The sequence below is a fragment of the Nannospalax galili genome, unplaced genomic scaffold, assembly GCF_000622305.1.
Source record: "Nannospalax galili isolate Female #2095 unplaced genomic scaffold, S.galili_v1.0 scaffold103, whole genome shotgun sequence".
NCBI classification, from domain to species: Eukaryota; Metazoa; Chordata; class Mammalia; order Rodentia; family Spalacidae; genus Nannospalax; species Nannospalax galili.
Window position 1 is genome coordinate 2,696,323 of NW_008352136.1, and position 17,395 is coordinate 2,713,717.

Genomic DNA, 17,395 nt, shown 5'->3' on the forward strand with positions numbered 1-17,395 from the left:
ATATATGGTATTCATGTGTGTGCGCATGTTTCTGTGTGGACATGTGTATGCAGGTACACGTGCTATGAGTGTGTTCATGTTTGTGTGTAGACATGTGTGTGCAGGTGCACAAGCTTGTGAGTGTGTGCACGTGGAGGCCGCAGACTGATGAGCACATTCCTTGATTTCTCTTACTTGAGGCAGGGTCTCTCACTTGAACCTGGAGCTCACTGATTCAGCTAGTCTAGTGAGCCAGCTTGCTTTGGGGAGTCCCTGTCTCTGCTTCCTGTGTGCTGTGACTACAGGCAGATTACCATACCCACCCAGTATTTACATGGGTGCTGGGATCCAAACTCAGGTCCTCACACCTGTGCAGTAATGCATTTCCCACTGAGCCATCTCTCCAGGCTACTTCTTGCTTTCTTAGAAGCCAGAATGAGCCCTGTGGATTCTTGGTGGGAGACATTTCACAAAGCACTTGTCATGTTTCCCAGTGCATTCTGACCTTTGTGCGTCTCTCCCTCTTTCTCCTTCTCTTTCCCAGGGCACAAGAGGTGAAAGGGCACAGCTTCTTCAAGGGCATCGACTGGCAACATGTCTACCTACAGAAGGTATGCCCTGGAGACCCTCCCTGAGCGCGCCTCTCTGCCTGTCCCTCTCCTGCTGGCTTCCTAGCTCTGTCCTTCCAGGGTACCTCCCAGCCCCCTGTAGCCACAAGCTCTGATAACAGGTGTCACCATATAGGGACCTTCCTTTGGGGTGATTCAGCCAACTGTGGATGGAAAATAGTAGGGGGGAAAAGTGGCATGTGTGCTGAGCACGTGCAGACTAGCTCTTGTTAGTCTCTAAGCAGTGTTAGCTGACAACTTCTGCAGAGCGTTTACTTTGTGTCAGGGACTAGAAGCCACCCAGACATAACCTAAGGTGTACAGAGGATGCACAGGTTCTTTACAAAGCTTTGTCATTCTACATGAGGGATCTGCACATCTGTGGACCTTGGTGTTCAAGGTGACTGCCTGGAGCTGTCCCCTTAGGTGCTGAAGGGTGACTATCAGAAATTCCAAAAATCTTTTCTTTATCATTTTTATTTTTATGTGTATGAGTGTATTGCCTACATGTAAGTGCAGTGCCCTCAGGGGTCAGAAGAGGGTGTCAAATCCCTTGAAACTGGAGTTACTTTCTAACTAGATTGTTAGCCACCATGTGGGTGCTGGGAATCGAACCCAGATCCTCTGAAATACCATCCAGTGCTCTTAACCGCTGAGCCATCTCTCTAGCCCTGACTATCAAAAGATATCATCTCTATAAATCAACAGAAGGCAAAACAGAGCAGCTTTCTGGCTAATTTTGTTATCTGTGGAGTTAAGACTTTAAATGTTTTCTCCTCTTTGGGAGTCTTGGTATGTGACCACATTTTTACAAAGCTCTACATGAACGTGCACAGGGAATGTCCGACATGAAAGTAGGCATATTTCCCAGCTCCGTATCACATAATGTAAGATTCGGTAGTATGACACCTGACTCATGCCCTTTCCTGACTTTTTACTTTTTGGGGATTTTGGGGAGTGTTCTGGGGCTGGAACACAGTCGTCTCTCCTGCCAAGCCAAGTCTCCTCATAGACCACACCTGGCATCGTTTCCTTACTGTAAGCACTGTTACATTCTTCTCAATACAAGAAACGCCCAATTGAATTTTTGATCTACTTATATTGTGTGTATGAGTGTTTTGCCAGCATGTATATAAGTGCACCACATGTGCACAGTGCCTAGAAGATGCCAGAAAAGGGTGTTGAACCACTTGGAACTGGAGTTACATATGGTATCAGCCACCATGTGGGTGCTGGGAGCCAAACCCAGGTCCTCTGCAAGAGCAGCCAGTGCTCTTAACTGCTGAGCCATCTCTCTGGCCCCCCAATTGAATTTCTGTAGATGCTGTTTCTGCAGGATGCCCAGCCACAGAGGGATTAGGTTTTCTGAGTAAGGAGACACTGGCCGCTAATCCTGCCATGTCAGAATCACGCATGCTCCCATGGGAGTTTGCCACATGGGACTCTGTGACCAAGTGGCTGTGCCTTCTGAGAGTATGCTTTCCGAAGGCTGGACGGGTGGGGGTGTATTAGTGGCTCACACTGTGTTCTTTTCATAGAATGTTAGGTTGGACTGGGGTATATAGATCATCTAATAGCTGTTCTGCTTCTTGGGTCTTTCCAGTACCCACCACCCCTAATCCCTCCTCGGGGAGAGGTCAATGCTGCGGATGCCTTTGATATCGGTTCATTTGATGAGGAAGACACCAAAGGCATTAAGGTACATACTGGACAGTTCCTCTATATTCTACACGAGGGAATTTCTGCTAAGAATCAATCTCTCTCTCTCTCTCTCTCTCTCTCTCTCTCTCTCTCTCTCTCTCTCTCTCATCTCTCTCTCTCTCTCTCTCCCTCTGGCAGTAAGAATTGACTAGGGCTTTCAACACTCCACCAATGAGCTACAGTCCCAATCTACATTTTCACTTTAAAAAAAAATTTTTATTATATTTATTTTATGTGTATGCGTGTATTGCCTGTATGTAGGTAACTGCACCCGTGTCGTGCAGTGCCTGTGGAGGACAGAGGAAGCGCTCAGATCCCCTGGGACTAGAGTTACGGCAGTTGTTAGCTGTCATGTGGGTGCTGGGATTCAAACCCGGGTCTTCTGCAAGAACAACCAGTGTTCTTAACCGCTGAGCCATCTCTCCAGCCCCACTTTTTCACTTTTTATTTTGAGTCAGGGTCCCCCTAAGTTGCCTTGCACTCACCCTGCAGCCAGGGAGGACTTGAACATCCTGTTTTTACTGTCGCAGTCTCCCTCCTGCTGCCCCGCCCTTCTGGATTTGGGGAGAATCAATTAAAGCTGGTGATGGTTCTAGTGTTGGGCAAGCTTGAAGAATGTGTAAGTAAAGCATCTGTGTTAGTCAGGAGCCAGAGCTTTCTTTCCACTCCTGGAAAAACTGCAAGATGGTCAAATCACTACCAATCTGGAATATTTGGGGTTGAAATCAAACTCGAATGCATATTATGAGGAAGAAAAAAACCCCACTGATTTCAAACACATCTAACCCAGAGTCAAAACCCTATAGTTTTCATTCTTCTAAGTCTCCTGTTCCTGTGTCAGGAGAGAATGGGCACATAGTACCAATCATCTATCAAAGGTGACGTGATCATTGTCTTTAATAACATTCTCTGAGATTTTTAAACTTTGTTTCGTGTCATTATTTTTCTAAGTGGAGACAAGATATAATTGCAGAGGGAGAGTCACGAGAGAGAATCACGCTCCCTAAGATGCTAAATCAGTATGTAACCACACTCCCTAAGATGCTAAATCAGTATGTAACCCTTGCCCACCTGCCAGACTCTGGTGGTTTATTCCAGTCTGTTCCCTCCAGCCCCAATCCCTGTCACCTGCTTGAGTTTCTCCAACCCCAGAAGCTGCTCACTTGATCCACCAGCAGGGCTTCCCCTGCCGCAGGCCATGTCAGACATGCACTTGCCTCCTGGAGAGATAAAGGCAGGTGTGGTGACTGGATCCTGCTGGAACTGTCAAAGGGACTCAGAACACAGAGGGAGGGAAAAGTGGAGGACTGTGGCTAGAGGAAGAGGAGGTAGGGAGAGACAGCAGCTCACACTTGAGGCCCCTGTGAGGGACAGTGTCAAGAGAGGGGGTTGAGCCAGGAAGGGATGGAGTAGCTCCCAGAATGCAGCTAATTGTGAACAGAGGGGAGCTGGCCCAGACCACAATGATGACCACAGTCCCGAGGTATGGATCAGTGGCCTGGGCCAGCAGGAGGGTAGTATCCTGTTCTGCGTGTCCCGCACCTGTCAGTGGGGTGTGAGGGTGCTGCCTGCCTATCTGCTTCCAGAGCTGCTGGAAAACATTCCTGCAGTCACAACAGATCCTCATCAGTGTACTACTGTCTGTCAAAGGTGCTAAAAATAGAACCACTATTGTGTGAGAGTTGGGGTTCAAAAGGGACATAGCAGCTAGTCTCAAAGCCAACTGTTAATTGAGTGAGGTTGGGCCATGAGCCTTAATAGATCACTCTACTGTGACAGGGGTAGGATCGTGGATGAACTCCATCTGACCTGATTAAGCCCCTGGCATAGTCAGTGCTCAACCAAGTAGAGCCACCTACGGCGGCATTCAGAAAGAATGCTAAAGGGCCAGCAGGAAGCCTTTTTGAGAGCCAGAGCCCTGGCCAGGGAGGGCACTGTCTAAAAATCATCTATTCTTGCTTGGCATGGTGGTTCCCGCCTTTAGTTCCAGCACTCTGGAGGTAGAGGCAGGCAGATCTCTGTGAGATTGAGGCTAGCCTGGTCTACATAGCAAGTTCCAGCCCAAATGGAGTTACAGAGAGACCCTATTTCAACCTCTTCCCCCAAATCTATTCTTTACCTTAAAAAGACATTTCATAGCTTCATATCAATATCAGTTCTCTTTTTTCTTTAGTCGTCTTTCCCCCAGCTTTTGGAAACAAGTTCCTACTATATATCCCAGCCTGGCATTAAACTTGCTGTGTAGCCCAGGCTGGCCTTGAACACTAAGTCCTCTTGCTTCATTCAGCCTCCCAGATGCTGGGCTCACAGACATGCCCCACCTGCTGGCAAGGAGGCTCTAGTTCACTAACAGCTTGGGATGGAGGGTGAAGAGTTCCTCAGAGTGGGCCCCAAGCCTGGCTGCCTGTGCCATCCATCAGCAGGGACTCAGGGCAGTGCCGGGTGCTGGCTCAGGGCTCTCTTCCTGAACATGTCATGGTGGGGTCATGTGGTTGTATGCTGTGCCAATTCCTGAGCCTCTGAGAAGGCATTCAGTCACACACCTCTGTCTGTATCTCTTACCATGCCCAGCTGCTCGACTGCGATCAGGCTCTCTATAGGAACTTCCCACTGGTAATCTCCGAGCGCTGGCAGCAAGAAATGGTGGAAACTGTCTACGAAGCCGTCAATGCCGACACCGATAAAATTGAGGCCAGGAAGAGAGCTAAAAATAAGCAGCTTGGCCATGAGGAAGGTAAAACGCCGAGCACAGACCAGTGTCTGAAAGTATTTTCCCAGCACATTAAAACCAACTAAACTATTGGGGTTTTATATAAATGGAAGAGCTGAGTAGACTTTTCCAAAGCTCGTGGTTGTCCCCAGTTACATAGAAATGCACACACTGAGGGAGGCAGCGTGATCTCAGTTCTACAACTTCCCTTTGTGGCATGTTTAGGGGAAGCCTCGAAAATTTAGTCCTCGGAGATAGAGTATTACAGTGTCAGGAACAGACCCAGCTCACTGGTGTGTGACTCAGGTGGTGACACTGGGCAGTGGACTTGGTTCAGGGCTTGGCTGTCTCCATCTTGCTGTTTCTGATGACTTTTGGAGAAGGTCCCACTTTTCGTTTTTCTCTAGGCCCTAAGAAGCGTAGGTCGCTTGTCAAGAAACTTACATGAATCCATTTGTATTACAAACCCCATTCAACAATAGCCAGATTGCATTTTTTTTTTGTTTGTTTGTTTCAACTAACCGAGTGCCCTGTTAGTGTTTCCAAAACAGGAAAACACTGTATCAAGTTGAGTATTAAATAAATCCATCTCCTTCATTCACTAAATGTTGTAAGCCTTGATTATTCCAGGATTTCAGGGATCCTAGATTCTTAACTGTCCTGTGGGTGGGGATTAAAATGGGAATCATCTCACTTTGGCTGCACGAAAGTACAAGAACCAGAGGCCCTTTCTCTTCCTGTGGTAGAAACCTTTAAGGGGGACTCCTGGTCTTACCTTAAACCCCCAGGCCATCAGTCATCTACTTAGGAAATTGGCCCCATGGAGGACTTGCTTCTGACATGGATGTTTCCAGAATGAAGAAAAGACTGAGCTCTCTGACCTCTACCCTCCACCCCCACCCCACCCAGGTTCTGAGTTCTTGGAATATGGCCTCTGTGTGCTGCCGTTCCCTGTTCAGATGGCTGGCTGACTGGGGACACACTGAGTGGTGATTTCCATAGCATATTTTACCCGGACTTTTGCCCAGTGTTATCTACTAGAGGGAGGGAGGGTCCTGCTGGGACTTGGTTCCTGGCAAAGTAGGTGCAGAAAAAGATCTATGTTCTGATGAACTGGGTGAGATACATCTTTCCTCAAAAGCTAGGCAGAATTTTCACAGGTAAGCAAGCCGACCCTCAGAAGTGAAAGGTCTGAGCAGACCCTCACTGAGAGTCCAGAAGCCTCCTTCATGGAAAGACTTGGCAGCACAGGCTTAGGTGTCTGTGAAACATAGTGCCAGTGTACTGGGGGCAAGAAAGCATGGTACTTTATTTATTCTTTTCTTTGTTTTATTGAATTTTTGTGTATTTCATACACAACATCTTAATCATCTTTATACCCCCTCCTCCATCCGTACCCCCCCAATTGGATTTCATGCATTCTGTCATTTATGTTAAGGCCCATCAAGTCAAGTTCATGTACCCAGATATCCCTCAGTGCAAGTTCATACACTGGGGTCTAGTCAGCCTATCTACAGTCACTCCCTTAAAGAAGATCAACGCTCCCTCATCTAGCAATAATTAGTTACCAATAGCTCTGCTAAGATTGGGGCCTGCTTCCTGTTTCCCCAGTTCTGTGCTGGGTTTTTGTCTGCTTGAGTTGTTGACACCATTGCTGAAGACTTATATGAGCAAAGTCCCAGGAGCCTGTAAGACTGTTTCCATATGGTCATGTACCTCCTCCCCTGGCTCTTTTTTTTTAATATTTTATTTATTATTTTTAATTTTATGTGTATGTGTGTATTGCCTGCATGTAGGTAAGTGCACCTGTGTCATGCAGTGCCCACAGAGGACAGAAGAGGCTGTCGGATCCCCAGGAACTGGAGTTACAGACAGTTGTTAGCTGCCATGTGGGTGCTGGGATTTGAACCGGGTCTTCTGTAAGAACAACCAGTGCTCTTAACTGCTGAGCCATCTCTCCAGCCCCCTCCTCTGGCTCTTATAATCTTTCCGCCCCCTCTTCCACAGTGGTCCCCAAGCTCTAGGTGGGTGAAGTTTAATATAGGAGTCCTGTCCAAGGACCCACACTCTGCAGACTCTTATTCTCTATGCTTTGGCCACGTGTGGCCTTTTGTGTTCATGGCCCTCTGTTGCATGAGGGAGCTTCATTGATGAGAGTTGAGAGATGCATTAATATTCTCTCTACCCCTTGTTCTACTATGTTCCATGAGCCTTAGGTATAGAGGTTACATTGTAGATGTGTCACTTAGAGTTGGGCATTTCACAGATATTTAATTTCTGTGTGTGATCAGTTGTGGAACTTTGTAAGTTTCATCTGTTGCCAAAGAAGCTTCTTTGATGACTGGTGACTGGCAGACTTGTCGGTAAATAGAAGGATCCTTTCCATTTTCCTGGCTTTTGCAGTAACATCAAGATAAATACTCACATGTAAGGATTTGGTGCTAAGATCCACAAATGAGGAAGAACATACATCATGTGTTTTTCTGAGTCTGTGTTACTTCACTTAGCGTAACAGTTTCTAGTCCATCCATTTACCTGCAAATTTCATGATTCCATCCTTCTTCACTGCTGAGTAGAACTCCATTATGTAAATGTACCACATTTTCATTATCCACTTGGCAGCTGAGGGGTACTTAGGTTGCTTCCATTTTTTAGTATTGTGAAAAAAGCAGCAATAAACATGGATGTACAAGCATCTCTTCAGGAAGATGAGTCCTTTGGGCATATGCCAAGGAGTGGTATAACCTGGTCATATGGTAGATAAGTTTTTGTTTTGTTAAGGGTTCTCTACACTGCATTCCATAGGGGTTGCATGAGTTTGCAATCCCACCAGCACCCTCACCAGCATTTGGTATCATTTGTTTTCTTGATCTTAGCCAGTCTGACTAGGGTAAGAAGAAATCCTAAACTGATTTTAATTTGCATTTCCTTAATCACTAAGGATGTTGAACACTCTTAAAGGTGTTTCTTAGCCATCTTTATTTCCTCTTTTGAGAACTCTCTGTTCAGATCCATAGCCCATCTTTTAACTGAGTCATTTGTTTTCTTGTCGTTGTGATTTGAATTCTTTATATATTCTGAATGTCAGATGTGTCCCTGGCGAAGGTTCTCTCCCACTCATTTTCTCTTCACTTCCTTGGTTGTTTCTTTTATGAGATCCCACTTGTTGCTGCATGTCTGTGAAATGCAGTGCTGACATTTAATTCCACTCTGGAAATGGAAGCCTACCCCAATTAAGATGGCAGATCCCTGGGCCGCCACCTCCCACCTCCTGGCCCCTCTCTCCTTTGTCCTTTCCCTCCTCTTCCTCTCGGGGACACAGTGTAGGTCTTACCTCTTTGTGGGCTGTCTGACTCTCACCAGACTGTAAGCTCCCTGAGGGCAGAATTTTTGTCCCTTTTTTGTCATTGTTGCTGTTCATGGCGCCAGGGCTTTGGCAGACTCACAGATAAGTGAGTGGATGCGGGATTTAAGCACAACCCCAGAGCTTTTATTGAATACTTGAAAATACACCTTTTTTTCTTAGAGTACGTCACCATAGAAACACAGTCAGCCTCAACATGAGCCTGAGTTGCAGCACCCTGCCATGTGTGTGAGTGGCAAGCCTAGGCAAGCTGAAGCCTGCGCCAGCTGTGACTGTTGCTTTTTAGCTGAGAGGCGGATTCTTTACACTCCTGCATTATTTACAGGATAAAGGTGGATTAAGGGACAACAGGACTTTGGGAAGAGCTGGAATTTAAGTAGTCTCTGTTCTTTAGTAGTCGTTATGCATAGCGCTCATAAAAAATGATTTGAAAACAAACTTTTACTCTGTCAGAAGTTCAAATGGGTATTGGGGGGGGTCATTAATACTGAGAGGCAACCATTGAACATAAACCCAGGAACCCTGAGCTTTCCAGTCCCTCTCTCCATGTGTAAGGGAGTGTAAATTGTGTGACTTTTGTAGATATTCACCTTTTCCCTTAAAGCGTGTCATTAGCGGTGTTACCAAGTGTTGGGTTTGACACCCGTGTGATATCGTGTCTCCTGCCCTCAGATTACGCCCTGGGGAAGGACTGCATCATGCACGGGTTCATGCTGAAGCTGGGGAACCCCTTTCTCACGCAATGGCAGCGCCGCTACTTCTACCTCTTTCCAAACAGACTGGAGTGGAGAGGAGAGGCTGAGACTCGGGTGAGTCCCAGGGCCGTGCCAAGCACAGCCCATGCTGGTGTCACACTGCCCATAGTTTTTCTAAAGTACCCTCCTACCCTCTGTCTCTTTTAAGTTGCATAAGCAAGTTTACAGTGTTTGAACTCTAACTTTTAAATGTCCTAGTTAGTTCATTCCCCTCCTGGAAAAACGTTGCAATATCTTTAAACAGCAGGTGTCATTTAAAAGAGTGAGTCCCAAGCCCAGGAGCCTCAGAGGGATTGACTGGGTCGGAAGAGCTGGTGGGTTCAACAAAGGAGAGGAGAAAAGCTGGGACAGAGAGCTCCCAGCTGCCGCTCTTTGCGGCTGGCGCCCAGGGCACCTCACAGTGCCTCTCTGAGCCCTGTTTTCCTCATCTGTGACATGGGATACACAGAAATCCTGCCTGTTAGTAGCCTTCTGGGTCCAAACCCTAGATTTAGGGAGAGGACTTCAGGGTGCCCAAGGGTGCAGCCAGACAGCTGTGGGTGAGGACGGGTTCAGACCCCGTCTCTCCGTGTTCTTGTCTCTCTCCAATCAGATCAGTTAAAATGTCACCAGTGGGGTCCGCACACTGAGATGCAGGCACCTGCTCAGGCTTGCCATTTGTGCTCTGTTGGAAATCTGTAGGTGGGTTTCGTATCACGCAGTGTTCCCAAAAAACAAAAAAGAAACTGTAACCTGTACTGGGAAGCCAGGCAGGCTGCATGCATTAAGCGCTTGCTGTGTGAGAAGCCCAGGCTAGTCACCATGGAAGACGTCAGCCCCGATTGGAAGGTATGCTCTCTGAAGCTAGGCCGGGCAGGGTTGGTCACCTGAAGCTAGAGACCTGGTGTGACAGTTTTTTTAAGGGTGCCACCTGTATTTAGAGGGTGAATTTGCTGTGATCCAAGGCTGGCCTCAGCCCATCTCCACAGTCTCTGCTCTCCAGCACCATCCTTAGCTCCTCCATGTCCTCTCGGGACTTGATTGACAGCATGCAGGTCCATGGGTGGTGTGCTCCACATTCATGTACATGGATGTATGGTCCATGTTCACATGCATGGGTGGTGTGGGCCACATTCACAGCCCCTGGAGATTCCAACGTGAGGGCACGCTCTGCTGTGTGTGTGACACAAACCTCGCTTTCTTGATAGTCTTCTTTGAAATGTTATGTCTAAACTTGTATTCATGTCTTTGTATTTCTTTAATTCTAGAATATCCTCCAAGAAAGAAAGAAAAATGCCATTTGTTTTTGAAATTTTACTTGTTAATTTAACCTAAGGCATCATGATACAATGAGGTAATTTTTAATTGTCCTTTTTACGGTTAGCAAAATTTACTGGCCATGGAGCAGGTCCTCTCAGTGGAAGAAACCCAGATTAAAGAGAGAAAGTGCATTTTGTTCCGAATAAAAGGAGGAAAGCAATTTGTCTTGCAGTGTGAGGTGAGTGCTCCTTCACTCTCTTGAGGAAAGCTGGAACCGTGATCTCGTTCCACAAGGCTCCCAGCCAGTGAGCAAGTGTCCTCTTCGTCCGTGCTCACAGACTTAGGAAGACCCGAGGTTCAAGAGTTCAGACAAACTGCCAGTTACTTTAAAGACACCAGTGTCAGAGGTAGAAGGAAGATGGGAGTGAAGTGACTAGGCCACTGTTTATCTAGAAACTGTCGCATCGGTGGGGCCTGAAGTTTGATGCTTTAGCTAACTTTCGAGTGCTTCAGATGAAGTTGGTATGTGTAAACAGACAGGAGATACCAAATAAAGTTTTCCAAGGGGAACACTTAGTTTTCTTCCAAGTTGTACTGAAGCGCAGGTTTAATCTCTGAACACTTTTCTTCTGGTGTATGAGGTGTGTGCACAGATGCACACACAGGCGTTCCCTCTGCGTGCGCAGAGAACTGAGTAGGAAATATATAGACACTTTTTTTCTGCCTGTTATTGAGACAATATCTTGCTATATCCTAGGCTGGCCTGGAACTTAAGACTCTCCCTGCCTCTGTGTTCCCCGTGCTGGGATTATAGGTGGATACCCATCTTAAGTAACTTTATAATTGCCATCCACGTGAAGGAACGTTGATGTAGCAAAACACCTACCCAAGTATTATTAGATAGGCTGAAATTTTAGGTATCCCTAGCCAGTCTGAAGGCAGTAGATGGAGTGCAGGGGACCCACTGGAAGAGCCCCCAGAGCTGGCCTTCCTTCTGTCTGGAGGGTCTGAACAGGTTTCAGGAATGTGTCTTCAGGTCAGGCAGGAAGGCAGGCAGGGTGTACCTTCCCTCAGGGTCCAGGTAGAGGCTGTTGGCAGATGGGTGGATGGGTCCCAACTCCCACCTGTGTCTCTGTACAGAGTGACCCCGAGTTTGTGCAGTGGAAGAAGGAGCTGACAAACACCTTCATCGAGGCCCAGCGGCTGCTGCGTCGTGCCCCTAAATTCCTCAATAAACCCAGGTCAGCCATCCTGGAGCTTTCAAAGCCACCGCTGTGTCACAGGAACAGCAACGACCTCTGACCCTGGAGCGGGGACCTGGAGGAGGACCCCAGCTCCAGCCAGAATTGGAGCAGAGCTACAGGGAGCCACATGGGACCAAGACCTGGCGGTTCTGAACATGGGCTCTTCTGGACTGGGGAGGCCAGCGACACTGAGATTGCCCTCCAGGAGCCGGGATGTCCTCAGGGCTGGCCAGCCTCGTGCCTGGCCTGCTGCTTTGTCAAAACTACTGAAGAAACAAAGGCTCTTTTCTGTGTTCCACGCTTACTTTGGTATTCACAGACCCAGAACTTGAAATGATTATTTCCCATTTAAATGGTTATGTCTCTCATCAAGCACACCTGAGGGTTTCCAGGCTGGGATTGAAGTCTCCAGAGCTGGAAAGTGCCTTGTCCTAGGTGTGGTCATGGATGAGTGCCCTGCCTGAGGTCTCAGTCCTGGAGGAGGTAAGGCCACTGTGGGTCTCTGTGGAGGTCAGAGCTGCTTTCTTGCTGTGTTGGTAATGAGGTAGCCCTGGGCCCTGTGTGTACTGCCAGCCTCTGGTGACTCTGCTGCTAGTCAGAAGGAAGAGGTCAGAATGACTCCTTAAGGAATCACCATGGCATCTATCATCAGCCACTTCTGGTCAGTATGATCAGAGGAGATGTGCTAGGATGTCAGGTCCAAGATGGATACAGGTTACTAGGTCACTAGGTAGTACCCTGTACATGTGACCAGCCTGAGCTCCTTGGGTCGGCCTTGGGTCTCCAGGGTGAGTGGTTCAATGGTTAGAACTGGGTCAGTCTACATTCAGCCTGACCCTGGGAAGCATGTCAGGTTGATGTGCCAAGGCAGAAAAGAGTTGATGTTCCTATCTCAATGAGGGGTGACTCCAGTGGGTCACCTGCGTACATGGACGTCTTTCACATTCTCTGTCATTAATGCACTTTGCACTGGGTTGTTCTACAGCAGGGACAGTGTGGAGCCCAGTGGTTGTTCCCCTAATCCCAATAGCAAGTACCCTTCCCCTAAAGGCGGTTTCCTCCATTGCTGTCCCGCCTCCTCCATGCCTCCAATGAATGTTGGGTCTCTGGGTCACCACACTGAAGTAGGAGTCACTGAAAGCCTCCATAGACTTGTCCAATTCTTGAGGTTGTATTACAGAGTATCCAAATTAGCTGCTACCAACATAAAGAAATTTGGCACCAGAATTCTTTGTGTTCTGTCCCGCATCTTCTTAGCAGTTCCAGAGCTCTATCTTTGAATTTCTGTGCTGGGAAAATCGGTTTTTTGTTGTTGTTGTTCTTTGTTTGTTTTTATTGTTGTTGTTTGGTTTTGCTTTTGCTTTTTGAGTCAGGGTCTCCCAGTTCCAGCTGGCCTGGAACTCACTATGTAGACCAGGCTAGCCTCGATCTCACAGAGACCCACCTGCTTCTTGCTTTCAGAGTGCTGAGATTAAAGGCTTGGGCCACCATGCCTGGCTAAAATTGGTCATTTTTTACTGAGTTTATCTTTTGAGAGTCTGGAAGATAATTTTCTGAAAGGCTCTTTTATTCCATAGGAGTTTGGAAAAGAGGAGGGATTTATTAACCATCTCAGTTCCTGGTCAGAATTTAAATGTATAAGTGTGCTCTGCTGACTGTTCTTTCTAGTGTTGAAAGAGTGATACACCAGGTACAGGCATTCCGCTTGCTTAGAAGAGAGTATTCAGGCCCTCTCTCTCTTGCTCTCTTGCTCTCTTGCTCTCTCGCTCTCTCGCTCTTGCTCTCTCTCCAGGCAGAAGCAAAGCTGCTGTTGTTCTGAGACTTGTCTTTTGACCCTAGTTAAGTATTTAGTTATTTTTTAAATTTTAATTAATTTTAGTTAATTGTTATGACCGTGTAGGTATGACCAGGGTGTCGCACGCTCATGATCTCTGACCCACAGGGACAGAGGCTATACCTCCAGCCTCTTGGGAGGTAGATAATGGCCCATTCATTGAGGTGTGTGTGGGGGCGGTAGCTACACCAAATGTTTTAAAGATGGCTCAGAAGTCCTGTATCTTTGGAAAGTTAGGCCAATATTTTCCAGAAATACCTTTTGTTACTGCTTTTTGCTGAGTGCCGATCTCAAGGTCCCCTCTCTTTTAGAAGAAAAACGTGTGAGAAAAATCTCCCGAGAGCCCTTCTACCTCAGACCTTTCCAAGTAAACTACCCCCTGCCCTGTTTCATTTATGAGGGCATGGCTGAGAGGTGTATAGGTGGCACTTACTAAAGCCCTTGAGATTCGGTTGGGCTGACGACCGGGTCCAGTGAGGCCACCCAAGGCCTGTGCCTGTTAGCCACACAGCAGACCCCCAGGCCTGTGCCTGGGGCCCATGGGGTGGAAGGAGAAGTAACTGGGTTTGATATACTTGGCTATTTTAGAAATTTCCAGAATGTCAGTGAATTCCTAGATGTCTGATACTTCTTATATTTAGACCATTAACAAGGATGAGAGGTGGCCCATGTTTTCTCTTTATTTAAGTTTCCTGAGTCAGAGTATTTAACATTGTTAAAGATGATTGGGGTGACATGATTTTTATAAAATTATGTGCTAAGGAAACTTGGTTTCATAAATCAAAAGAATCAATACACAAAGCCTAAAAAAATTAGATTCCTTTAAAACCGCTGTGTAACACACAGGAAATAAATGAAAGCCTTTGGCGAACTCCAGCGTATTCTTCTTAACCTAAAACATCCTCCTGTCCTTGGGGCCCCTTGTGTTTCCCTCTGAGTTATTGTTAAGTGTGATTTTTTAGCCAAACTTGTAGAAATTGGCTCACTATGTCATCATTGATGGAGGCCCCCTTTGCTGTTTCTGTAGGGGCCTGCACCTCTGCTGGGTCTGTTCATTGACATCACAAATCCTGCTTGTAAATAGGAGCAGTGAAGGGTGGCACACTGAAAAGATGACACATGTGCTCAAGACACACAGCAGCAGGCACTGAGGTGGCGCAGGCCCAGGAGCCCAGCACTGGCAGGCAGAGGCAGGACGCTCAAGAGTTCGAGGCTAGCTTGCGCTACATAGCGAAACCCGGCCTCAGAATACTGACTGCTGTGGCTATGGCTCAGTGGTAGAGCTCTTGAATACATGACCAATGCTGTGGGTTTAATCCCCAGCAGAGAGAGAGAGAGAGAAAGAGAGAGAGAGAGACAGAGACAGAGAGACAGAGAGAGAGACAGAGAGAGAGAAAGAGACAGAGAGAGACAGAGAGAGAGACAGAGAGAGAGAGAGAGAGAGAGAGAGAGAGAGAGAGAGAGAGAGAATCTGTTGGCCTGACCTGTGGTTTGACTTTGGCCGCGTGGCTATTAGGAGTGATTGTTCTGAGACTTCATTGGCCACTAGAAATGTTGTTCACCAGTGGACAGTATGACTAAGGATCAAGGCATGGATCTCTCTCTTTTTTTCCTTCTTCTGATTTTTAAATTTCATCCAGAATTTGGAGATGGGCCAGCTGGATAGAGCATCTGACTTTCCCATAGAGCCGAGTTCTCTAATAAACATTTCAAATTTTTCACATATCAAGAAGCAAAGCAAAATTGTCAAAACCCTAACCTTTTTCACATGATGTAAATGCATAAAAATGCTTTGAAGTGTGTTAGTGTTGAGTCCAGGCTTGCTCACATGCATATGTGGCTCAGCATCATTCACAGATGAGGAATAAGTTCACGCCTCCCCCAGCATGCCCTGGGAGAGGAGCTGGACTGTATTCAGATTGTGACAGGTGGGTGGAGCAGATGAGCAGCGTCACAGTCACAGAAGAGTGGCAACAGGATGAGGATCAAAGGAGACGGGCCTGCTAGTGAAAGCCATTCCCCTGACTCCGTGAAGAACCAAGCAAGGTTTGAGGGAAGCTGGTAGGAAATTCCCTCAAGATTTCCACAGATATCATTAAACAAAGTTTAGTTGCTTTATTTTAGAGCCAAAGCTGCTTCCATCAGGAGGGGACTAGGAGTTCTGCATCCGGAATGTCCCTCATCAATGGCACATCCAGGGTGGCATCTGTCACCTGACACTGTGCTTTGTGCTGGGCAGTGAGGGGTGATATCCTGGCTACTGCCAATGAATTTATTGCCAGATGGAGCTTTGCAACTCTAAACCCCAGAATGACATCTTGGGCCTTGCTGTGTGGCGTGTGCCTCTCTGTTTCCATGTAACTTTGATATTTTGAATCAAAAAAATTTTTTTTCCTAAAGAATGAATCTGGTTTTTCTCTCCCAAGTGAAGTGTAACTTGAGAGATTTAATTGCTGAAACTCATGCTGGTGGGATTGTTTTCTTTCTTTAGCCCTCATTTCAGTGTGTGTGTGTGTGTGTGTGTGTGTGTGTGTGTGTGTCTGTGTGTGTGTGTGTGTGTGTGTGTGTGTGTGTGTGTGTGTGTTTTGTTATGGAATGAATGCAAGTTGAGCTGTGAGCCTTGGTCTTTTCAAGTCATCCCAGACCCCAGGGCTTTTGTTTCTTTGTTTTCCTTAAAGAATAAATGAGCACCAGGTACAGTGTCTTACACCTGCAATCCCAGTATTCAGGATGCTGAGGCAGGAGGATCACAAGTTCCAGGACGGCTGTGCTACGTGGTTAAACAATGTCTTAAAAATAAATAGACCAACAGATTAAGAGCTGTTGTTGTTTTATGGAACAAAGCAGGTGTGACTAAGTGCTCTTGCAGGTAACCGGAAGGAACCTTGTTCCCAGCCTGGCTGTGGTGGTGTTCCCTGAGCAAAGCAGAGCCACACACTTTAGACTGTCTTGATTAAAAACAGAGACTACAGAAAGCCAAGTTAGAAGTGTGCATCTTTCTTCAAGAACAAAACCCTTTAGTTAGCTCAGATTCATAAAGTTAGGTCTCTAGTGTCTAATGATTTCAAAGTCCTTTCTGGAAACAGGTAACTATGCCTCTCTTTTTAATTCTGTCCTCGATGCCTTTGACAATAGGATGGGGACAAAGCAATCTTTCTGATTGTATGTGTCACAAAAGACAGACGTAACATGTCATTTCCCCTTTCCTTGGTGGTTACCAACCCCGTGGTTGCATGCATTCTATGTGGCTTAGAAACTCAACGCTGGCCATTTTTTTTAGTTCCATTGTGAAATTATATTTTTCTATGTTTTAAGTAATTATACTAGATCTGGATTTTTTCTGGGTAAATAGAGACAGATGAGCTAACTATCTATGGGACAAGAGCTCTATTTTAGCATAAAAGCATTTTATATTATTTATTGAATCTGTATGTTTGTTTCCATGGAAACCCTCTGTACTTCTGCTCCTTTTTATCTGTATAGTTTGTTATTTAAAGAAAATGGCAGCCTTTTGTGTTGTTGATACAATAAAGCTGAAGTTGTTGAGCGCACGGTGAGGCTAACGTCTTTTCTGACTGCCTTGGACTGCTCTGGGTGGAGAGGCACGCACGTGCGTTTTATGAGGTATCATGAGGAACTTGTTCCCAGCTGCTCTCCTTCACCTCTTCAGAAGGTGCCTTGCTTGGCAACAAGCTTCTAGAATGCTGTGCTCTGGACCAACTATATCTTATACTGTGGAGAGACCTCCCAAGTCGTCTCCTCGCAGTGCTGATTTGGGGTTTTATTGTTGTTCTGTTCTGGTCTTTTTGAGACAGGGTCTCCCTGTAGCCCCAGCTGGCCTGGAAATCACTATGTAGACCTGGCTGGCCTTGAACTCACAGAGATCTGCCTGCCTCTGCCTCTGCCTCATGTTCCCACATCAGAAGTCGAACCTGGGCTGCCTGAGTGAAAACCAGGAATC

General features: G+C 46.7%; 1 protein-coding gene across 2 annotated transcripts in view; it reads left to right on the top strand.

The window, feature by feature from the left end:
- Positions 1-16,985, top strand: part of Grk3 (G protein-coupled receptor kinase 3) — a 164,353-nt gene extending 147,368 nt beyond the window's left edge. For both annotated transcript variants that reach the window (XM_029554026.1, XM_008849004.3), the window contains exons 16-21: positions 524-590; positions 2,191-2,286; positions 4,860-5,022; positions 9,035-9,171; positions 10,481-10,594; positions 11,497-16,985. In XM_029554026.1, the coding sequence (XP_029409886.1) occupies positions 524-590; positions 2,191-2,286; positions 4,860-5,022; positions 9,035-9,171; positions 10,481-10,594; positions 11,497-11,658 (739 nt within the window). In that variant the 3' untranslated portion in view covers positions 11,659-16,985. The remainder of the gene's footprint in view (positions 1-523; positions 591-2,190; positions 2,287-4,859; positions 5,023-9,034; positions 9,172-10,480; positions 10,595-11,496) is intronic.
- Positions 16,986-17,395: the final 410 nt, after the last annotated feature.